Here is a 23509-nt window from a genome sequence, read left to right as displayed (position 1 = left end):
CCACAGTTCTTAGAGAAAGCTTAATTTATTAGGTTCAAATTTATTTAGAATAAGATACAATCTAAAAATAGAGTATATATGTAAATACCCTTTACAGTCAAACAGCTTATGCTTAAAAGATTTTACTGTCAGACTACACAATAAGAAGTTAGTATTGCATTTTTCTCCACAGAGTTAGTGCATTAGCTACTGAAGAGTTAGTTGTTAGTGGGAATTATTTTGAATATTCTAGATCCCATATTTTTCTACCATTGCTTTTGCTTTAGAGATATAGGCATTCATGGCGTCCTCCTTCGATAAACCTGCAAAGGAAAGTAGGAGTCATTATCTTTCCTCATTTGTCGTCCTATAAACATGACTACATCATGTAAATTTAATTGGTGTAACACCTTTTTTCAGGTTCCAAGCTTCCCATTTGGCTTTGCCTTTCAAATCTAGCATTCCTGGACATTCTGCAAAAATAAATGCATACCTTTGATTATCATGCAGATTTACATAACATTTACTTAATTTCATCAAGACAGGGGAGTAAATGCAAAGTATATATAGGAATAGGAATACCTATATTAATATCTCCAACAGTAGCCTGTTTGTAGAATCCGTATAGTTCCTTCAGTTCTTCATCAGTTGGTCTTGTTTTTAATTTTTTTACATCTTCTGCAGCACCGTCAAAGTCATCCTGATGAAAGAACAGAAAGCGTTACTTTTCCTCTCAAGGGGTAGGCTTAAAATATTAAGTGTAGCACACACTAGTATCATTAGATACTCTCAGTTACTACTCATTTGGGTTTATGGTAAGCCTAGGCATATTCCCATGAAAGAAGCTTAATAAAACCCTAAGTTATTAGAAAAGGAACTAGGCCTACTTAGCTGATAGGTCAGTACTGCTAAAATAAGTAAACCTCTTTTTTTTCCAACAATTTTACATCTAAACACATGGAACCATTACAGTCTGTCTAGTGTCAGGATATTTACAGATATATCCGTGCAAGCAGCCTATACAATAAATGTAATGTATATGTCTTTCAGTCGCACTGGGGGTACAAGGGCGTTCATTGAAGTTTACACCCCAGCAGTAATCTCCGAAACCTTTTGGCCCTGACTGCACGGCAGAGCTCGAACACCCTCTGGGGGGTGCTGCCCACTTCCCCCCTCATTTCCACTTCTCTGCTGACAGTGCAGTAGGTGACCAAGAATTGGCACGGAGGTACCTCACAGAGATGAGCAGTGCTACTGCCAGGACCACCTTCAACACCCAACTCTCAAACACAGTGGAGCACAAAAGTGAAATATAAATTTACTCCTTTCATCATTATGCATCCCGCAATCACATCAACCCAAGGCTACAGCTGTTGTTAGCCGCAATCACTGCTCAGGTTGGGCTGGGCAACCAATTCACTGGGCTCAGGTTGGGCTGGGCAACCAATTCACTGGGTGGGGTGGTGAGAGTGACTTGTGTTATATTACTTTACCTTGTACATTCTTTTACCATTATTATGGTAAATACCATTATTATGGTAAAAGGGATGGTATTAAGGTAAAAGGGAAGGGATGCCATCCAGAGGCACCTTGACAGGCTTGAGAAGTGGGCCTGTGCGAACCTCATGAAGTTCAACAACAAGACCAAGTGCAAGGTCCTGCACCTGGCTTGGGGCAATCCCAAACACAAGTACAGGCTGGGCGGAGAATGGGTTGAGAGCAGCCCTGCCGAGAAGGACTTGGGGGTGCTGGTGGATGAGATGCTGGACATGAGCTGGCAATGTGTGCTCACAGCCCCAGAAAGCCAACCACATCCTGGGCTGCATCAAAAGAAGCATGGCCAGCCAGTCGAGGGAGGTGATTCTATCCCTCTGCTCTGCTCTCGTGAGACCTCACCTGGAGTACTGCATCCAGCTCTGGAGCACTGCATCCAGCTCTGGAGCCCCCAACATAAGAAAGACATGGACCTGTTGGAGCAGTTTCAGAGGAGGGCCACGAAGATAATGATCAGAGGGACAGAACACCTTCTCTATGAATAAAGGCCGAGAGAGTCGTAGCTGTTCATTCTGGAGAATAGAAGGCTCTGGGGAGACCTTATTGTGGCCTTACAGTACCTAAAGGGGGCCTACAAGAAAGCTGGGGAGGGACTCCTTATCAGGGAGCGTAGTGATGGGACGAGGAGTAATGGTTTTTAACTGAAAGAGGGTAGATTTAGATTAAATATTAGGAAGAAATTCTTTACTGTGAGGGTGGTGAGACACTGGAACAGGTTGCCCAGGGAAGCTGTGGATGCCCCATCCCTGAAAGTGTTCAAGACCCAGTTGGGTGGGGATTTCAGCAATGTGGTCTAGTGGGAGGTGTCCCTGCCCACGGCCAGGGGGCTTGGAACTAGATGATCTTTAAGGTCCCTTCCAACCCAAACCATTCGATGATGATGATAATGATGATGATGATTGTTATTTTCCTTTTTCTGTTATTGTTCTATTAAACTGTCTTTACCTCAACCCAGGTTTTTTCCTTTTCTGTTCCCTCTCCTCTCCTCTCTCCTCTCTTTTCTCCTCTTCTTTCCCCTTTTCTTTCCTCTCCTCTCCAAAACTCAAAACGCCCAGAATATGTTGTACATAATTTAGATAAACCAAAGTATGTGCTCCAGACTACATATAAAAGCTGAATCAATAATGTTGAAATGACTTTACAGCATCTCTTCTCAGCTTTTTTTTTTTTGTTTCCATGTGCTCTATTGTTTACTTTAAAAAAATAATCAGCATTCTAGCAGGAATTAAACTGATCATGAAAACTATTTTAATTGAAGTAACTGGATTTACTTAGCTTGGAATAGAATTAAAAATGGATTGTATGTCAACAAAAGCTCTTTTGTTTCTTTGTTCTGGATAATGAAAATACAAATATTTTCTTCTACAAATTTCAATATCAGAAATATTAAATCTGTTTATTTGTTTTCCTGAAAGGCTAGAAAACTGGAGTACAAGCTTTCTCACCTCAGTTAAAGAGTAAATTGTTAAACATTTCATAAAGTGTCTTCTGTCATCAATTCATCGAAGAGTTTAAGTAACATCTGAATGGGCTGATTGGCTCTGTTTGAAACACAAACTAAAATCTTCACTCTGACTTGCAGCTAAACTGTTCCCCTTAGAAGCCTGACAAAATACAAATTTCACAGATGGTACCCTACAAATAGTGACACTGCTTTAAGTAAATCTTGGAAAGTACATGGAGGGTCCCATTTAAAAAGTAGCCATATTAGCAGTTTAAGGATTTAAACTGAATAATAAAAGCAAAAATTTCCCCAAACCCACTTCAAGCATCATTAAAGCATCTAGCTGTTACCAACTAACTAAGCCTAAGGATTTCCTCTGTTCTTTCCATAACTCTACCTTACGTCTGATCATCTTTTGCTTATTAATGGGAGGGGTCCCACCACAGGAAAGAAACTCAAGAACAGAACACGACACTTAATAGCAAACACTTTTCAGGACTGTATGAGGGTTAAGGGGTATTCAATAGCATGCACGGGGTCCTCAACCTTCACAATATATAGTGACCTTTTCATAAAGTTATGTCAATATTGTGAGGCCTTTTCTAACCTGTACAGGGTGGCGTTTTGTAGTCTGAAAGCAAGGGTGTATCTTCTCACAGCCATAAAACAAACATTTTGAAATTATCTTAAAGTAATAAGCTCTGTGGAGCAGGAGCTTATGCAATTTAAAAAAGAGGAAAGTGCTCTGGCAAGTTAGCAAAACAAAATAATATCAGTTTGATTTAATGTTCTAGATTAGCAATAGTGACATTAATAACGACGTAGATTCTGTACTTATTCATAAGAACTCCAGATATGTATCTTCATGAATGGATGGTTTTGCTGTCTTGACGGTGCTAAAGTATCTGCAGGTACAGGTCAGGACACACAGTTCTAGTATTTGCCACAAAGTTCAAGTCAATTAGTTTTTGTTCTTCTAAAACCCCTTTAAATTGCAGGTGTTAACAGGAAATAATTAAATATAGAAACACGTTGTGAATGTAATTTTACAAGAATGAAAATCCTTATATTTCAGGTCAAATCAGTAAATGATAAAACTTCAGAAATCTGTCAGCTGGCCAGTTTTCATGATGCACGCAGTACTACAATCTGATCCCTAAGGAATTCCTGCTGTGAAATCCTTGTACCAAGGCTGAACTGCCACGGTTGCAATAGCTGTGGCTACAAACAGGTATTTCAGATATTTTAATTTTTTATTTAAATACTAAATCTGCTGAACAGCAGTTAAGTAAAGAACAGGACGAGGAAACTCTGCTAATTACTCTGTAAGCTTTGACATTAGAACTTCACTGGACTTATGAAATTTACAGCTCAAGTTGTAACAGTATTTCCCTTAGGATCAGTTGTTAGGCTACTGTGAAAACACTGTATTCTCTACATCTACTTGTTCTGGATGCCATAGAAGAAAAATCCATCCAAAAAAGAAAATCCTAATCTCAGATTTGATTGGAGAAATCAATTCTTTCTCCAGAAATGATGGCTTTGGTACCTTCTAGCTTAGGTGCAAACAAAAACATTTTGCATCATGCATCATTCAATCTTTGGTTTATCCGAGATGTTCAAAAGAGAAGTATCTTTGGCCATAACAGAAAAGAACAGTGCTTTAGTTACTAATCACAGTCCATGGTTCATATGTGCTTCTTGCAAGCAATACAATAAAGTCCTCACTATGAGGTATTCCTAATAGTTGTAATATTAATATTTGCTTTCATGAAAGACTTGCAATTTTTATTTTTCTTATTATGCAGTACTTTCTTTTCTTCTCCTTCTGTAGTATAACTGTACTTAATTTCCTCCAACCACCTGAAATGCTTCAGCAACTTCAGATGTTAAACTCATTTTTAATTTTTCACCAAAAATTGCCAAGGGCCATAGAAAGTAAGTAAATATCACTTTGCTTTCAGAAGCAAAACCAGAAAGGTGAACACAGACATTTGAGGCCAGCAAGCCGCCAACAGCGCAGGGAGAGAACTGAGGGCTCTGGGGCACGAGTGCGCTGCCCTGTGCCTTAGGCACAGCGTGGGCACCGTCTGCCTGGGAGCACGGGCACAGACAGACACCTTGCTATAAGCTAAACAGGACTCTGAACTCACAGCACTTGTGAGACTGTTCATATGACTTTTTATCTCACTATATACCTTGACAGATAGGCGGCTTACCCCTCCATGAAAGTACACCTGGTCCACTTCGTGCTTACCTCAGGGCAGGAGCAAGGACATCGGCACGTACTGCAGAGGAATTCACATGCTCTGAATTTCCGTCCCGTCTTACCCCAGAATCACTCCAGACATGCCATGCTGCTGCGCAGTGCTTCAGGCACCGCAGCATTAGGACACGAAGGAGTTTTGTACTCGGGTACCAAAACTATAGTCTAATTCCGCAAAACCACATGTCCACATATGCACTAAGAACAGTATTTTTAATAGATGTGTAGCATTTATTGTGGAGAAGCGCTCAATGAGGGGAAACAAAATCAGCAATGCAACTAACTTATCACTGAATTAAAAATAGTGTGCAAAAGAAACTGGAATTGTACGTCTTTGACACTCCTAAAAGCAATGTGACATTCTTGACTACACCTAGCACTGACTCACAGACATCTCTCAGTATTATCTATACACATAAAAACAAAAGCAGCATTCATGCTCTGTTAACAGTAAGATTAAGAAGTGGTATCAATAATAAAACAAAACTGAGTTGTCACAATCAGTTAAAAGTTTAAATAAGTTTTATCTTCATCTTTATACTGTGGCCACTACTGCATGTGAGCCTCTGCCAGCATTGATGTACAAGGACCATTCAAGTCAGTGGAAATCTTCCACATGCCTTAAATTGTATTCTGATCTAAACTTCACAGTAAGAATGAATTAGAAGCATTGTTAGGCTTGTACAAGACAAAAGATAACTCAAAAAAATAAATTAAGAAAGGAAACCATTAAGTTAATAAGCTGCTTATCTTCATATACTTTTATTCTATTTGGTTCTATAGGCAAGTATCACAAGATAACTGTTTTAAAAATATGCAAATGCATATCTTACACAGCAAGAAATACACAGAAATGAAATTTAAATACTAAACATTTCTTTCCTCATCTCCCTCTTGCCAACCATTGTGCACAGACTGTTGCTTAGGATTTGCTTGCTTACACAACATGCTTAGGAGTGGCCTATAAAAATATTATTTCCTTTTAATCATATGCCAATAAAATTCCCTTTAACTCCTCAAATTAGAAGCATAAGTATATATACAGACATTAACATACACATATACACATGCATTAAAGATAAATACACAAATCATCAGACTATTATCATATACTCCCTTTTTTGAAAGAAAAAAGCTTGAATTAATTCGTCATTTACAGCAGAATATTCTACCAGTTTGCAAAACTTATACATCTTTTCCAGCCTCCCTGATGAAAACATTATTGTATTCATTTTGTTCTCATTCCCATACAGCTTGATTCAATGAATTTTTATGGGTATGGATGGTAGCTGTCAACCAAAGCGACAGTGGATAGAAAACCTATGTAGTGTCTAATGCAGAATGTGTAGGATATTGTCATATTTCAACCACTGATTTTTGTGTGAAAGTATAACTGTGTACAGCAATGGCATATCATGCTGCACTCACCTCTTTCTGCTTAATCATCAGGCTAATAAACTTATTTTCTAGAGTGAATTCAAGGCAGAATAAAACAAACTATAATTTCAGTGATCACTAATTAAACAAAGGTGGTGTTATGTTTGGGATTTGGCAATTCTGACCCACTGAAGAAATAGGATTCTTCCTCTTAGCTGTAAAACACCACAATGAAACCCCTGTGCCATTGGACATAATTGCAGCTCAGAAGAAAATTGCTGAGCTACTGGCAATACACTCCCTGCATCTAGGTCAGAGCATTATGTTGCTCACTCTTTGCAAAACACGCACACTAACCAAGCTGCAACAGACATTATAATGAGACCAGGATAAAAGGGCTTGCAAATCTTGAAGTGAAACGGATAATAGAAAGCCTAATGAAGAAAAACAGCCTAATCCATCAGGGCATGGGAAAGACAAGGGACATATTCATAGTTTGCTACAAAGGTAGGAGGCTAAAAGCCAGCAATGAAGATAATTTCCTCAGTAACTATTTAAATCTATAGTCAGAGAGAAGGTAGAAGGAAGCCCTCTCTAGCCAGAAGGTAGAAAGTATAAACTTTCCTACCAAAACACTAGTCCACCAAAATGTACCACTCCAAAGACGCACGCACCTTAAAAAAATACGCACAACTCCCTTAAAAATTACTCATGCTTCCCAAACACACATATACCACTGCGTCAGTGTTAGAAGATTCCCTTGTCCTTTTATAGCTCCAAGTAACTAGCTAGATCATAAAAAAATAAATATGTGTCTACCTTTCAATACATAATCCAGTCCTAGCAAACTCAGATGCACACATAAAAAAATAATAATTCAGGCATGCTGAAACATGTAAGGCTCCAAAAAATTACATGACCCATGAATAGTTCAAAATAAGCAGCATGTCTCTCTCCACTTGCAAGAAGTAATGCATTATTTAACCTCCAGAGGCTTAGGGAAATTTCCCGTGCCGCAAGGTAACCTTGATTTTGCAGTAATAATCCTTATGCTGAAGAAATACTGCTGTCTCCGACACGGCATTGCGCAGACGGACAGTGCATCAGTGCATCCCTCCCTCTCTTCTCCTCGCCTCTCTGTCTCACCAGACGCAGAACCGCTTACCTGGAGAGTCATGATGCTGCGAGGATGCCCAGGGAACGGTCTCGCTCCTTCTCTGGCGGGGAAAGCGGCTCTTCTGCCTCTCGGCTCCTGTGGCGCGAGCGCGGCGGCGGGGGACGTGCTCCACGGAGGGCGATGGGCTGGCTACGAGTGACCTCAGCTCGCCCGCCGCAGCAAAGCCACGCCGTGGCAGGACGCGGGGGCTCACTCCCCCTGCACCTCTCAGGACCTGCGGGGACAAACGAGCCACTGTGAATGGTGGGGAAGGGATGGAGGGGCCATTAAGCCCACACTAGTTTCTTCAGGAAGCCTGAGCTCATTTCCATACCCTTGAGGATTAGGCCGCCAGCCTGAGAGCAGAAATACAACAAGATTTCCAAGCCGTTTGTTTGAAAAAGGAATTTCTGCAGTGATCTGAACCGCAGTCAGCCCACTTACTGCTACTGTTCCTTCCGCTACAGCCCCTGCCCCTGCCCAGCCCTGCCCGGGACCTCGCACCCTCCAGCTGCAGCTCTGAAAAACATGCGAGTCACCCCGAGGAGACCACACACAAGCAGTTACATACACAAAATACCTTGAGAATGCTGATTTTTAATTTGGTCTACTAAATACAGAATAAAAAACCCCAGTATTAAATGAATGGATAAACTAACCTAAAACTGTAACCATTAAAGGAAAAAAAAAATATCCTTACTTATCTATCAATTCATAAATTATTTATACTCATGCCTCCATACATTTATATTCATCATTCCTTGAGCGTGATTTAATGACAATACTATATGCTTCAGCATTTTTAAATCCACTAACATCCATAAACCCACGGAAAAAGAGTGTTTCCCCTCAGCTTAAATCCAGGTTAAATTAAGCCAGGAGTTAACGAGAAAACACACCAAGTAAATTTCGGTAAATAAAAGGATATTTTTTAAAAAAGTGAAACCAAGTCCATCAGGTTGTCTCCAAAACCACGAAGCGTCGATGCAGAGTTTTTGGCGGGGGAAGTCCTGCTCTGTCAGGGTACAGGAGGCCATGCGTGACCACATTGTGCACTAAGGTGAACATAGAAACTGAGCGTGTTTGTGAAGATTTGTTAATGGTTCACGGCAGACTGTGGGAAACACTGGCCATAACCAGTTCTCACCTGTCATCTTGTCAGCCATGGAATACGATGTATGTGCCCAGTATGTCACCTATAAAACAGCAGTGAGAGACGCCCCTATTGCTGGGAAGTCCCTATAGAGCACCCGTTGACCTGACTTGGCCATGATTTCATCAGTACAACGAAGTGGATCTGCTACCACCTACAGAACAACTTATGGCACCATTCAAAGTGAGGAAACGCCAGCCCTAAATCTGCGGCGGGACCCGCCAGCTACGGGCTTCTACCGTCGGCGTTTCACGCCGCCTCCCACCAGAGGCCATCGCGCCCTTTCTCCGCCCGCAGACAGGGACACGGGTGTTGCTGGCTCCGCTCCACACCGTGACCGGACGGGCACTCCTCTGGCTGCCCTCCCTCCCTCGCCGCCCTCCGCCGGGCCAGCTCCGTAGCGGGAGGACCGGCTGAGGGCGGCCGGAGGGGGGCGGCCGTGCCGGCGCAGAGGCGGGCCCCGGGCAGCGCTGAGGGGCGGAGCGGGGCCGGGCCACGCTGGGCGCTGACGCGCTGCGGCCGACTGCGTGCCCGGGGTCCGGCGGAGGCCTTGGCGGAGGTAGGGCTCGCCGACGGCGGGAGCGGGGCGGTTGTGGCCAGGGCTCTGCAGTCGGGCGGGGGAGACCGGTCCGCTCCCGCGGCGGCGGCAGCCTGGGCCCGGCCCGGCCCGCAGCGGCTCCGCGGGCGCGTAGGGGCCCGGCGGCCGCGGGAGGCGGCGGGGCCCTGGCCCTCAGCGACCCGCCGGTGCCTTTTCCGCGCGTTCTGCTGGAGCCGCCGTTCATCGGGCCGTTCACCCCGCGGCCCTTCGCCGCTTCCCGGAGCCGGCGGGGGGCGGGCGCGGAGGGAAGCGCTTGGCGGGACTCCCGAGGGGGGGGCGGCGTCTCCCGCTTTTCCTTCCGCAGGAAGCGGCTTGGGGAGGGGGGGGGTCGTGACGGTGGTGCCAGGTGGAAGAGTCGAGTCCGTCCTTTTTTTTGTCCTCGTTGCTGTATTTCCTCCTATTCCTGCGTGCTCGTTCTCCTCAGTAGTGCCCATTTTAAAAAGAGAAATTCAGTCTTTCAACTGTGAAATCTCTCTTGTTTTGTCTCCTTTTTTCATACACAAGTCCGTTGCTTACTTTGCTCGATGCCCACTGTAAAAGGTCATCAGAGCATCCCTAATTGAAAGCTTTTAAAAATTATAGCCAAAAAATTTTATTTTTTTTTTTAGCCTGTCATAAGCTTCCATTTCTAACTCAGTCACACATAAGATTTCATAGAATCATAGAATCTTCATGGTTGGAAAGGACCTTTGAGATCAAGTCCAACCATACACACACCAAAAAAAAACCAACAACCCCCCCCCAAACAACCAACCTACAATCTGCCCTTCAGAGCATGCCCTGAAGTGCCACATCTAGACGTTTCTTAAACACCTCTAGGGATGGTGACTCAACCACCTCCCTGGGCAGGCTGTTCCAGGGCCTGACCACTCTTTCAGTAAAGTAATTCTTCCTAATATCTAATCTAAACCTCCCCTGCCGCAACTTCAGACCATTTCCTCTGGTCCTGTCCTTATTCACCTGGGAGAAGAGGCCAACACCCACCTCTCTCCAACCTCCTTTCAGGTAGTCGTAGAGGGCAATGTGGTCTCCCCTCATTCTCCTCCAAGCTAAACATGCCCAGCTCCCTCAGCCTCTCCTCATATGACCGGGTCTCCAGAGCCCTCACCAGCCTGGTAGCTCTCCTCTGGACACGCTCCAGCACCTCAATGTCCCTCCTGTACAGAGGGGCCCAGAATTTCTAGCGGTCGTTTCCATTCTTTGCTTGTTTCCACTTTTTTGGTTGTTGCCAGTGTGCTGGTAAGCCAAAGGGATTGGATACCTGCGTGGACGATAGCTCCATAAAGGGCTAATCAAACCAGTCGGCAGATCTCGGTCCATCTCGCATCCCTGAAGCACCCGCTCCGGGTGTTGGGAGCAGAGGGGAACAGGGGACCCTGCCCTCCCCAAACCGCTTCTCTGCTTCCCTGGCCTGGGTGGACCATCGCTTGGGTGGACCATCGCCTGGGTGGCCCTGCAGGGCATTTCACAGGTTCTTCTGGGAGAAGGACACAGTGCTTTTTTGTTGTATTTTGAAATTTAGTCAGTTTTACTGCCCTCTGGAAACTACTTCCATGGTTTTGACTCTCATTGTGGATGACAGGTTCACAGTTCGCGTTGCATTGATACAGCTCCCTTCAATGGGTTTCTCTTGCTGGCTCCCAGATGAGGGTTTAACTGAGGGAAAATCCCTCTGGATCGATGTTGCTTTATGGCAGTACATATTCTTGGGGGAATTTCAGTGAAGATGGAGTTTGTCTTCTTTTTTTCTTTTTATATCAAGGTAGCTTGCTGCCAGTACACAGAGATCTGACTGGACTAGCAAAATGTTATTTTGTGAATGTCTAAAGGCTACTGCTCCAGCGACGTACATAAACGCTATCCATATGCCTGCTTGGGCAACTAGGAAACAGGAGGGAGTCATGTCATATATTTCTCCTGATTTGAGCTCCTCTTAATCTGTAAGGTTGGCTGTGCAGCAATGAAGGTATTACTAGCTGGGCAAGGAGATGGTGAATAGTGACCCAAGCCAGGACTAGGGGGAGTGACTGGGTTACCAGGACTCGTAATCGGGCCTGCCGTCATGTCTTCACTGTTCCTCTGGACTAGATCAGTCAGAGATAGAACAATTATCCTTTCTCTGCTCCTGTTTCATTTTTCTCATCCCTAAAGGCATGGTCTAGGTACCACATGAGTAAAAGACCCCTTCTGGACTTCCTGGAGGCCTGTAGAGGATTGCCTTCCTTCACTGAAAGCATGCATTATAGAGTCTGTGGATTTCTATCATACCTTCTAAATGCAGACAAACACAAGACATGGATTAAAGAAGTAAAAGGCAAACTTAAAGTTTAAAAAATGCTAAATAAATTCAGGAACTTGGAGCTTGTTTCAAGTTGTGATTCTGGGGCGGGTGGGGGTGTCACACTTAGGAATACTGCTACAATGCAGCTGCACAACAGTTAAAATTGAGTGGTCGTACAAGTTGTGGTTCTTTTTTGTTTTTAAATCTGTAATACCACCAGCTGCTTTTGTTCAGTTTTAGAAGGGTCTCTGGTCAGTGGTGTTACCTTGCTGTCCAGTCTGCTGGGTTTTTTTTTATTTATTTAGGAAGAAAAAAAAAAGGCAGCACAGCCTGTGGCTTGTGGGAGATTTGTTAAGGATTAGCACTGAGCAAATGGGAGGAGGGTGATAGTTGCCAGTATCCTTTTGAGATGTGATGTTTCTCTTCTGCATTCCCAAGAGAAGCTTCTGGTAATGATGTCCACAGCAAACAGTACAGTATTTCAACCAATGTTTACTTCACCTCTTTCTTCTCTTCACAGCTAGGGTGGCAAAACGCAAAGGAACCTCAGGATGTCTGTAATTCCACAAGGGACAGCAACACTTCGTAAAGCAAAGAAAATCACTGTAAAAACGAGTCTTGATAACCCCTTTGTTTTTCAGTGGAAAACTATAGATGGAGAAGATATGCATTTTATACTACAGACTTTAGAAGAAAGGATTAAGCATATTGGACTTAAAAAGATTGAGACTCCAAGAAAGAAAAAACATTCCCTTACAAAAAACCAAATGGAAATAAAGTGTGATGCTAGCACCAATGAACTCCCGAAAGAAGAGGAAACAGAAGGCCATCGACAAAAAACAGGATGGACTGACATAAGTATCAGAAGACAGCTTGCTATTGGAGTTAATGAAGTTACAAAAGCATTGGAAAAAAATGAACTACTTCTCTTGCTGGTGTGCAAGTCTGCGAAACCTGCCATGATCACATCGCATCTTATTCAGCTGAGCGCAAGTCGAGCCACACCGGCAGGCCAAGTTCCCCGTCTCAGTGAAACAGTTGCGCCACTTCTTGGCTTAACATCTGCTTTAGCGCTAGGCTTTAAAAAGCAGTCTGACAAATTCACTGAAGCAGTAGAAGCAATAATTCCGAAGATACCAGCCTTGGAAGTGCCATGGTTTCAGTATAGACCTGAAGAATCTGTGGCTCATGCACATGCAGATTCTTCAGAAAGTCAGGAACCTGAGCAGCTCGCAGAGGCGCTGGGGGATGAGCTCACAAGCCAGAAGCGGAAGCGTAGGGAAAGCAGTCAGTTCGATCTTTCAAATGTAATTTTGCAGCCTTTGAAAATCAAGAAACTTGTTCCAAATCCAAATAAGATAAAGAAACCACCTCGCAAAAAGAAAAAAGCTTTTTCTGCATAACTGATTTTAGTTTGGTTTTTCATGCTAAACTGACTTTTTAAATGCAGTATGGAGTATAGCTCGAACTGAGCTATTTTGTTAGGCTTTACAGTGTACAAGGTGAACTTTATGTTGCATTCAGTTGAGGTACTTTCTCCTTTAATAAAAGAATATTGCTCAAACTTGGATGTGAGTCTTTACCTGGGATAGAAATTTCATTTGCAGTTGGAGATCACAGTTATAGTTGGTAACGAATATGCTGAAATCATTTAAGACACAGTAAGTACATCTTGGGAATTAACACAAAGCATTAAACAAACTTTGTATTTCTATACAGATGAACATGCTTCAAGCAAAATAGCTTTGAATTAAGTATAATTATTCAAACAAATCAATAGCAAAAGTGAAAGTTTATTTAAACAAAGGTCCATGCCAGCATAACTCTCTTTAAAGCTGGTTCAAGGCTTCTTTCAAGTAAACAGTGGTAACAGCACAGGCGCTTCCCTTTTAAACTTTCATGGTTTGCTTTGCTGAACAATAAACTTGTTTTGGTCAAGAATGTACGCAGACTTGGGTTCCACCTAATACCTTGACGGCTGCTATGCTGAAGGAAAAACTATTTAGATACAAAACAAACCAAATTTCTACTGCTACATTTTGGAAAAAAGACTTCTGTGTGGAAACTATTAATGCGCATCCCATGAGAAGACGTAACCGAACCTAAACTCAATTTGATTTCTAAATGGGGTCTGAAATTATTTCCTAGGTAACTGAGATAAGCCATGTACTGTAGTATATAAAGTAGATGACAGTAGATGACCATTACAAGACTGAAAACATACCATGTAACTTTTGAGTTTCTTTTAGTTTTACTGAGGACTACAAGTAGTTTCCTAATGAGAGAGTTGCGTTGTAGGAAGGAAAGGGAATAGTGCTGCAATTCAGACAACCAAATCCAACAGCCTAGGAATTTACTTCGTGCTCTATATTTTAAGCAAAAGTCAGTACAGTACTGTAGAAGAAAGCGTAAAATACTTTAAGGAACAACAGAGTAACTCAGTTAAAGATGGAATTTACACATTGTAGTTTTTAGAAATTTGCTAATCCAGACTTCCAGTGCCATGAGATGGCTAATCTGTATTTTCAGTTTATTTAGAAGTGACCTTAGTTCATGATACCAACTATGAAGCGAGGCAGTAGCAATGATTCTGTAGTTATGATGCTCCCTGAAGTTTAAAAAACACTTAAGACATTTAATGCCAAAAATTCTGCCCTCCCTGACTGAGGGTGGCAAGAAGAGGTGAGGGTTTTTTTGCCTTGCTTTGTAGTCCTTCATGCATATCCTTTGCTTTGGCTTTTTGGATGCATAAAGCTTTGAAGGCATGCTAGAACTAGTGTATTTAATTCCCATGCTGGCTATCTGTAACATTTAAATCTTAGCCTTTAAACAGAGCATGAGGATTAGCTTTCGGTAAAGAACACAAGCACAGCAATCACCTTTCAAGCACCTTCCTGCCTGCCCAGGTCTATAGCTGTCTTCGGGGATTTGTGTCCCCTCCACAGATAAGCAGTTACTCTGGGAAAGAATTTACAGCAGATGTTTCAAAAGACTGGTGGGAAAGGTGGTGGCGTAAGCCTGAAGTTTGCCGATCTTCGTGAAACCATTTATTAGGTTTATGAGGAGTCTTACCTGGTAGCTGCTCATAGCTCAAACCACAACAAAGCCTATTGCACAGACAGGTTCAACTCAGGAAACAACAGAGGAGCCTCTCCTGTTAAGCTGCTGACAGTGGCACACACAGAGATAATACCCTTTTGTTAAGTACCTGTTTAGGAAGCGACAAACTGTCCTATTGCATGGGTGGAGGCTGGGACACCTTCGAGATTCACATCTTCTTGAAGCTGTAATACTTCAGCGAAGTACTTGAGGTGAAGAGCACAGCTAGCCAGAAGGTTTCAGCACTCAAGAGAAGAGACTGTGTTGGATTACACGGCTGTTAGGCAACACACATGGGCTCAAGAACAGAACTTTCCAGGAACTGCCCCAACACTCGGGCTCAGATGCCCGCTTCCCTCATGCTCTCTGTCCTGGTAAGTTTTCTGTCTCAGGTACAGTGTGCACAGCTTCTACAGGAAGCCACTCTGCCCTTTTTCCCCTCAGTTAACATGCAGCATGATCCAGAAAACAAGACAGAGATGTTTACCCCTCAGATTCAGAAGCAAATGGCACTGTTTCCCCAGTACGAGAGTGGCCACACTTGTCCCTTCATGCGCAATTACCCCAAGATTAGAGCAGAAAGCCAGGCTGCAGGAAATCCATGTTCAAGTCTGTCTTCTGCCTAGTCTATTTGGTCCCATTGTGGCCTCAACGCTTTTCCAAACAATAGTACTGGAGGATTTGCCTTCTGATTTTGGAGAAGGGAGGAGAAAAGAAAATGCCTGCCCACCATTTCTTCCACTTGCATTTTTGTGAGGGGAGGGAAGGCAGAGAACATGAGCCCATCATTCACCTAGCATTCAAGGCCACCCATCTGGATTACGGAGAGCTGGGCCGTGATCATTTCTTAGCAAAGAGGTACCTTAGCCATGAGGACAGAGCTAGGTCCTGCTGTCCCACCTCATGTTAGGCAGCAGCTGGGTAAGGACTGATGACGCTCTGCCTTTAGAGCCAAAGCAGAACACAATGAGCCCCTTGGTCAACTTCCTCATCCCAGGGGGCTCCAACACAAATGCCCAACCATGAAGGCAGCTTTCTGCCTTTTGGGAGTTAAGAATTTAAGTCTTTGATGGAATTGAAATTAAATCCTTCTTGTTATCTCAGGTTATCACTACCATCGATTACATTTTCAGGCCTCGCACGGGGAGTGAAAGGTCCCTTGGCACCATCTCCTATGACCGCAATGAGCAGACAGGTCTCAGAGTGGCCAAAGTTGTAAAGCCCAACTCCACCATTAGATGTCTGCAAGATCTCCTTTGAAGCCTTTTTAAATTCATGAGGTCCCAAGCTGGTGCAGACCCAAGGGTCAGACAAACCACATTCAATCCCTTCCTTTGTCTGAAGGAGGTCGATCGAATGCTTTAATCACAGAGCTATAAGGCAATAAAGGAAAGTATTTACCACTGTCTCTTGGGCAGAATCCCCTCACCACAATTCAAAGGAAAAAGAAACCAAACCACAAACCCTTCACACACTGGAGGAGGAGTGGGAAGAAAGAAAAACCCCGCTGCTATAAGGAGGTGGGTAGGGCTATCAGTTATGAAGAACAGACAAATTTATCTTCATCTAAATTGATGTTTTCAGGTACAGAATTCAACTTTCAGCAAAATCTGCTGTCAAAATTACAGGCATGTTTAGAAGGAAAGTTTAGACATTTGCATTTCATGAGATATTCAAGTCACATTCAAAAGATGCTCACAGCACAGAGGCTTCACTACCACAATTTGGCACTTTCAGCTGTAACAGTTTCTTACTGCAGATTTTCTCGGTGCTCACGTTACTGCAGCATCCGTGAGCTGAAAGAACTGCTATCACATCTAGCTACAACGCTATGCTGGAATGCATATAAAGTGCTTCAGAAGCCGCTCTGGTTGCCGAGCATTCAGGAGGGAATTAAAACAGCTCCCCCCAATAACAAAGATCAGCCCTCTTACATTTCAGGAAGCGCAGTACAGAGACTTCCAAGGACTGAGGGTAGAGCATTTCTCTTTTGCTTACCAGCCACATATATAGCAAAACCTCTTGTTCCAAAGTCAGGATAAAAACACTACCAGGAACAATTTATGAATACGTATTTACACAAGATACTTTTCATTAGAATTACAGACTTCATAGGAAATCAAAGTAGACAAAGGAATATGTGCAATTTCGCAGAAGCGTTGAAAACATTCAAACTATAAATATCCTGATAGCACTACTAAAATTCTTAGTTTTACACACAGGCTGATGTTATTCTACTGAGGAAAAACTAAGGTTTTGTGCCACAACTGTAAATTAAGTACAGTAATGTATTATCATTCCGGCAACATAGATAACACCTGCACTGAACAGTGCGATACTGTTAAATCAATCCACTGATCTATTGAAGATCAAAGTACAAATCCGTATTTTTATTGATTTGGCAGCGTTGCTTATGGAGAAACAAATGCACTAGTTAAACCAGTACATTGTCATACTGCTCCAGTTACAAAAACATCCAGGACTTTCATAGAGCTACAAAGGTATCATACTTCATGATTTTCCCCCAAATGATGATATCCATGTGAAGTAAATAAGCAAAGATACTCAAGTTTGTATCCTTCATTCTGTTACACTGACAAACATACACCACCACTTAATAAATAGAAATGCAGCAGTTCATCCACATAATAGCAAATATTTTTGTACCCTAATCCACCACTGAAGTTCAGTTTGTACAAAACAGTCTTTTCTACAGAGTGGAAAAAAAATACCTTCTTCTCATCAAGGTGCAAGCTAAGCTTTGAAACTTAAATGAATGTGCTTTTATTCTTTTCATGGACAATAAAAGAGTTTCACGGACCTTCTGAGCTATCTGAAAATTTGGTCACGTATGGATGTCTTCATTGTTCAGGTTTAATGGACTATTTCAGTATCACTGACGTTGTGCTTTTACTCCTCTTGAACAATACCGTTCCAAGAGTTATGGAGATCAAATTAACTCAAACGATGACTTCAGAGTTCTAGAAACATAAATGTCCTCATTGTAATACAAGACCAACCTAAAGGAAGGATAAAAACATAATATTTTAGTTCAAGTATGGCAATAAATCTTGGCATCATTAGTTTTCTGCACCTCAATTATGGATCTTAAATATGACTAATTAAAAAAGGTATTCTAAAAGTTCTGCCCATTTTGGCCAGTGTAGATTAATGAAGCATTACAGCTAACAGAATTCAGAAGATCTTTTTTTTCTCCCTTACCTTTTCGGATTCCATGCCAGGACACCTCCAGTTGTACAAATAATACTGCAAATTTCCATCTCCAATCCCAAACTTGAGTTTTTCCAGGAATGTTTTGTTTTCCATTAAGTCTAGTGCATTGAACACATCAAATCCTTTCTGGCAACAGCAAAACATTTTTTTAAATTTTACTTTTTAAAGTTTCAAATGACGCACAAATGATACTTTACACAGTGGCATACAATATCCAAGAGTCCAGGCTAATTAAGAGGAAAAAAAGACAAGGGAATAAATCTTGCCTTTTAATTAGGTACACACACAAAGAAATTTTCCCAATACAAAGTGAAGTATAAAGCACAACTTTGCTTGAAGATTACCTCTAAAAATGTAGGAATTTCAAAGCCACTTTCAGGGCTAAAGGTCTGAGGAGTCCCTAAAGCATTATCCATTATTTTATCCTTATAGAGATGCGTTTTTTACAGTCACATACAGTGTTTTGACACACATCACCTATTCCAGCTAAAGCTGCATAAATACAGCTTATGGTGTTTTTCAGCTCGTTATCATTCTGTTAATGATAAACACTGTATTTTTGTGATTTAGTCCTTTTCTGAAATGCCATTGTCTATAGAACTCCACACTCTCACGTGTTACCTTCCCTCCCATGTTCACGCGCCCTCTACCAACTCCATCAGCCTCCCAAATTCACCACTCAAAGAGCCATTCTGCTCTCAGAAGAGCCACACAGCTGAATTAGCCTCAGGGTTTTGTGCAGCAACACAAACATACTCATCAAATCCCAACTCACTTAACAAGCAACATAAAACCAAGGTCAGTTAAGTCGGCGCAGTGACAATCGTCATGTATGAATAGCTGACTTTGCTTGGGGGTCTGGATATAGAAGTCCATTTATTTGCAATTAACCGCAAAGGCAGTCTTGACCTAAGATCTTGAAGTCTTAACAGCACAAAGGCAGTGTGCTAGCAGGACTTTCTAGACTCTAAGATAAAAATAAGTTACAAAACAATAATGTTGTCACTTAAGCTCAAGAAGATGGTAAGGAACGTTCTTTACTCAGTATAAAAACTGGATGTATTTTTTTTTTCTTTTAAATAAGCATGCCATATTAGGCAAAAAGGGGGCTGAAGAAAAAGAGCTTTTTAAGGTCTCCATCAGTTTAGGACTACTTAAAAGAAAGTGAAAAAGCACAGACAGCGAGTTTCATAAGGTTCCCCACTATCTTACACAAAGATCATTCTGTGTGCAGATGAAGCTATGCTAAGTTAAATTTGCTGTGAAAAACACACAGAAACAAGACAAATAAGGTGGCAATGATTTGGCACCTGGCATCTAAAGAAGTACATTTTTAAATACTCCAAGTTAGTAATAGACAATAACAGAAGTTTCAGAAGGCAGGAAGGGAAGCAGGGGAGAATAGAGACACACACTGTAGGTACAGACACACTAATGAAGTCCTGTAATTAAGCACTCAAAATTCAAGTAAATGATAAAGTCTACAGATGTAGTTTTAATTCAGAATCTAAACGTCAGCAGATTAGGTTCAGGTTAATATCTTCTGAGAGGTAAAAAAAAGTTCCTCGTCAAAGATAGCTGCTCCACAGCTCTGCCAGACCATTAGAGCAGACTCAGAAGTGAGCTTCTTCCCTGTTCATAAGCTCTCTCCTGTTCTAGATCTAGAAACTTAGTGTCAGCTCCAACAATAAAATACGCAGCGTTTGGGGGAGATTGTCCTGCTGCAAAATCTCACTCTCTCCATGCAGAATGTATGGAACCTAAGTGTGTAACTCCAAATTTTGGGTTTTGCTTTCAAGGTCAGCCATTTTGTCCTATAATTGCCAAGATTTTACTAGACTTAGTTCTACCCTAATTTTATATACTGTGGTATGAAGATAAAACTTAAACTGACAACATTAAACTGACATGCAAACCCTGAAAGCAATTGGCTGAGTTGAAGTCGTACCTCCAAAACGCATTTTTTGGGAGTAAAAGTACAGAAGGGACTGTGGTGGGTTGTACCCAGCCAAGAGCCAAACACCCGCCCAGCCTTTTGCTCACTCCTCTCCCATGGGATGGGGAGAAAATAGAAAGAAGGCAAGATGACTTGTGAATTGAAATAATGACCGTTTAATAGAGAGAGGAATAGCTGCATGCACAAGCAAATTGCAGAGCACGTCATCATATGGTATGGAATGTCCCTTTGGTCAGATGGGGTCAGCTGTCCTGGCTGTGTCCCCTCCCAACTTCTTGCTCGCCCTCAGCCTACTCACTGGGACTGAGAGAGAAAGCCCTGAGGCTGTGCAAGCACCTTTCAGCAACTGCAAAAGCACTGGTGTGTTTTCATCCCTGGTTTAGTCACAAATACAAAGCACAGCACCATATGGGCTGCTAGGAAGAAAGTTAACTCCATCCCAGCCAGATCCAGTACGTTTGTAAACAAAAAGCGGTGAACAGGAGTGCACTTATCATTACTCCTCCCTTGACTCACCTCTCCCCATCTACAAGGCCAAGTGCCAGATCTGCAAATGTAATTAGGCATCTAATGATGCAGACAGGCCCATCAGTTACTTTAGAAATCCACAAACATGTAAAACCCAGTATTCTAATTATATGATGATCCATTTAAAATAAAAGAATCGCATGTCACATTCAGAGAGAAATGCAGACAGGGGAAGGTGCAAAGCCTTGCAGTTAGACACGTAACTGCTTTCTTTCCTGCTCCATCCATGGCCTGGTGAATGGCCAGCCACTCAGCTCCCTATGCCACCCTTCAAACAGAGGCCGATGTTTATTCCTTTTTCCACTTTGACTTTTAAGAATAAGTAGTACCACTTCTGAGGGTCGTAACCACTTCTGAAAATTATACTAGCTACCTTCCTGTATCTTCATTTATCTTAATACCTTTCAAAGGCTGTCTCTGAACTTCCTTTGGTATTATTTTGGAGCCTGAATAATGGGGTTCTATATTCCCCATCACTATCCGGGAGTTTTCCTTGCCAAATAGTTCTTCAACTCAATACTGCTCATAGCTCAAGAAGCCTCAGCAAGCAGTTCCAGTCACAGGTATCAGCCCAGCTGCAGTGCTGCAGGAACACGGCTGAGACACGCAAGTTGAAGACTACGTGGCTGCTTTCATGTAGCCTGAAGTCTCAACAGATACAGCCTTTGCAGACCATCACTGGCTTCATACAGGATCAACATAGAAATCCCTGTGCCACATGCAGCGTAGATGGCTCCGAACACGGTGGCTGGAGCACAGCTAACATTTGCTTGCACTGAGCACTCATCTAGTAGGTGTAATACCACAAGCAGTGCGGCAGCAACAGTTCTGCTGGGAAGGGCAAGCTTCAAGCATAAGCAGCAGAAAACATGCCTGTGCTCTGCAGTGTGTTGGGAATGGTTGCTAGAATGGATACCATGGACTGGATGACCCTGAAGGGCTAAACAGGTCTCTGAGAATTCATTCAGAGTGGTGGGATGTGCATCACCTGCACATCTCCGTACCACAAACTACACTGCCATGGGTGTTTGCACTGCACTCCCACAAAACCCTGATGATTAAGGGCTGAGCATTGGTTTTTCATCAGAGAGCACTAAACTCTTACAATTCTTATGTTTAAAAACTTCATTTATAGTCTCTTCCCTTCCATTCACCTAAACCATCTATCAGTGTAATTCCATGCGTGAAGGTGCTTAAAAGCTACAACAGGACAACATCTACAGAGCTTTACAGGCAGCAATTAGTAACAAGATAAAACGATAAAGCTTCCACAAATAAACTTCCACATTTTATAGAAATCAAAAATAGTTTAAACAAACAAACAAAATGTATTTAATAGAACTTATTCACTCATCCCCAAGGGAAACTATTTTAGTGATACTTTCCATCCTGCTAGTACTTAGTGAATATGGTCATCGGTCTGCTCTTGGATGTTTACACAGCTCAAGCTATTGCAAACACTTGATCTTCATGAATTTGTAATTCCCTAGCATCACTCCAAGTAAAAAAGGAAAAACAAGCATAGTGTTTTACATTTATAGATAGATAGACAGATAGATAGATAGTATATATCATCAACTGTACTCTGTGCTCTAGACAGTAAAAGAAAACAGAATGCAACAGCATGGATAGATTGCTGCCAGTTCTTACCTTGTCACCACTCCAAGAATCCTTTTTTGAAAGAAGCAGAAAAAAAACCAACCCACACAACTTACCAATTTAGCTATAATGAGCGCATCATTCATTAAGTCCAAGAGGGGGGTCTCTGTATGAATATTGTAAAAGGAATAGGCAGCTTTGAGACTTTTATGAACAGGATGGTGCATCACTGTTGAAGGTAATGTGTAGAAACTCAGGAAGTCTGTTAAAATACCATTTGAGCCCTAAAAAAAAAAAGTCAATTAATTAAGAAGTGACTGCTCAGTTATTATTTAGGCTAACATGGCAGTTCTATAGAGACTAAATAATAAATGCAGCACTGTTTTGCACACCGCAAGTATTGCAGTATAACAGGTAACCTTGGCTAAGATTTCAAGAAACTGAATTCTTGCCAAGGATGTATCTATACATCAAAGCGACACTGAAGCCCAAAATGGTCACTTCAGAAAAGGAAACAAACATTTAGGTTTTTTTAGTCTATTACACCAATAACATTTTGACAATCAATTGCCAAAGCATTTCAATTTGTTTCTTAAACTTAGCCTGCTATAAACAAAGCTAACAGAGTACACTTCCAAAAAAAGCATAGAAGTTTTTTCCCAATTGAACGTTTTTTTAAAAGAGTATTTTTAAATCTGACAAAGCTCACATTGAGGAATAATTTTTTCAACTTTCTAAAACCAGAAAAAACCACAAAACTGCTGGTACACAAAGCATATTCAAATCAGCTATAGTGATTATTAAGCAAGAAGCACAATCCATTTGCTACACAACAGTGCTAAATCACATTTAAGTTCTGCTAAGACCAGTAGTCATCAAAAAAGGTACTTGTAAAGAAATCTAAAGTATCCTACATAAACTTTCTCAGTATTTCACGCACCTAATGAAGTTTAACCATCTTCAAGAGTGTAGATCAGTAGGAAATGGGAAATAATTATTACATGGGTTATGACTGACATGCTGAGCACAAAAAACTACCCAGATTTTCACTCCTCCTATTCCGATTGGGTCTCCTGATATCCCAAAGAAGATAAGGCAAAGGAGACACATAAAGGCTTCTTGCTTGTTTGCTTTAATTTTGAATGACTGGTGCCCACTATTTTGAGCTCAATGAAAGACATCACAATGATCCTTAAATTGATAGTACTTCTACAGTAAAAAGTAAAAGAGTTGAACCCATCACATGTAAAAAAGCTATTGTCTTAGAGCAGGTACAGATTCTGT

The 23509-nt window shown here is 41.9% G+C and overlaps 3 protein-coding genes across 4 annotated transcripts in view; 1 reads left to right on the top strand and 2 right to left on the bottom strand.

Moving 5' to 3' along the window:
* Window positions 1-12: 12 nt before the first annotated feature.
* Window positions 13-8265, bottom strand: ACBD7 (acyl-CoA binding domain containing 7). Its single transcript, XM_063324763.1, has 5 exons — window positions 8111-8265; window positions 7786-8011; window positions 562-679; window positions 390-452; window positions 13-302 (listed from the first exon to the last, which is right to left on the bottom strand). Exons 2-5 carry the CDS (start codon window positions 7795-7797, stop codon window positions 229-231), a joined length of 267 nt encoding a protein of 88 aa, XP_063180833.1. The 5' UTR covers window positions 7798-8011; window positions 8111-8265; the 3' UTR covers window positions 13-228.
* A 1098-nt stretch (window positions 8266-9363) lies between these two features.
* Window positions 9364-16555, top strand: RPP38 (ribonuclease P/MRP subunit p38). Its single transcript, XM_063324762.1, has 2 exons — window positions 9364-9488; window positions 12329-16555. Exon 2 carries the CDS (start codon window positions 12360-12362, stop codon window positions 13209-13211), a length of 852 nt encoding a protein of 283 aa, XP_063180832.1. The 5' UTR covers window positions 9364-9488; window positions 12329-12359; the 3' UTR covers window positions 13212-16555.
* A 1120-nt stretch (window positions 16556-17675) lies between these two features.
* The window catches only part of NMT2 (N-myristoyltransferase 2), a 31584-nt gene continuing 25750 nt past the window's right edge, over window positions 17676-23509 (bottom strand). For both annotated transcript variants that reach the window (XM_063324760.1, XM_063324761.1), the window contains exons 10-12: window positions 22342-22509; window positions 18130-18267; window positions 17676-17927 (exon numbers count right to left, since the gene is read on the bottom strand). In XM_063324760.1, coding sequence (XP_063180830.1) covers window positions 17907-17927; window positions 18130-18267; window positions 22342-22509 — 327 coding nt within the window. In that variant the 3' untranslated portion in view covers window positions 17676-17906. The remainder of the gene's footprint in view (window positions 17928-18129; window positions 18268-22341; window positions 22510-23509) is intronic.

Source organism: Chroicocephalus ridibundus, chromosome 2, assembly GCF_963924245.1.
Source record: "Chroicocephalus ridibundus chromosome 2, bChrRid1.1, whole genome shotgun sequence".
Lineage (NCBI taxonomy): Eukaryota > Metazoa > Chordata > Aves > Charadriiformes > Laridae > Chroicocephalus > Chroicocephalus ridibundus.
Note: the sequence above shows the minus strand (reverse complement) of the source record. Positions and strands in the feature narration are given on the sequence as shown.

Coding starts and splice junctions, on each gene's coding strand:
- ACBD7 (XM_063324763.1), bottom strand. Junction 453..561: donor TGTTGGAGATATTAATATAG/GTATTCCTATTC, acceptor TTATTTTTGCAG/AATGTCCAGGAATGCTAGAT. Junction 303..389: donor AGCTTGGAACCTGAAAAAAG/GTGTTACACCAA, acceptor TTTCCTTTGCAG/GTTTATCGAAGGAGGACGCC.
- RPP38 (XM_063324762.1), top strand. CDS start 12,360: ATGTCTGTAATTCCACAAGGGACAGCAACACTTCGTAAAGCAAAGAAA.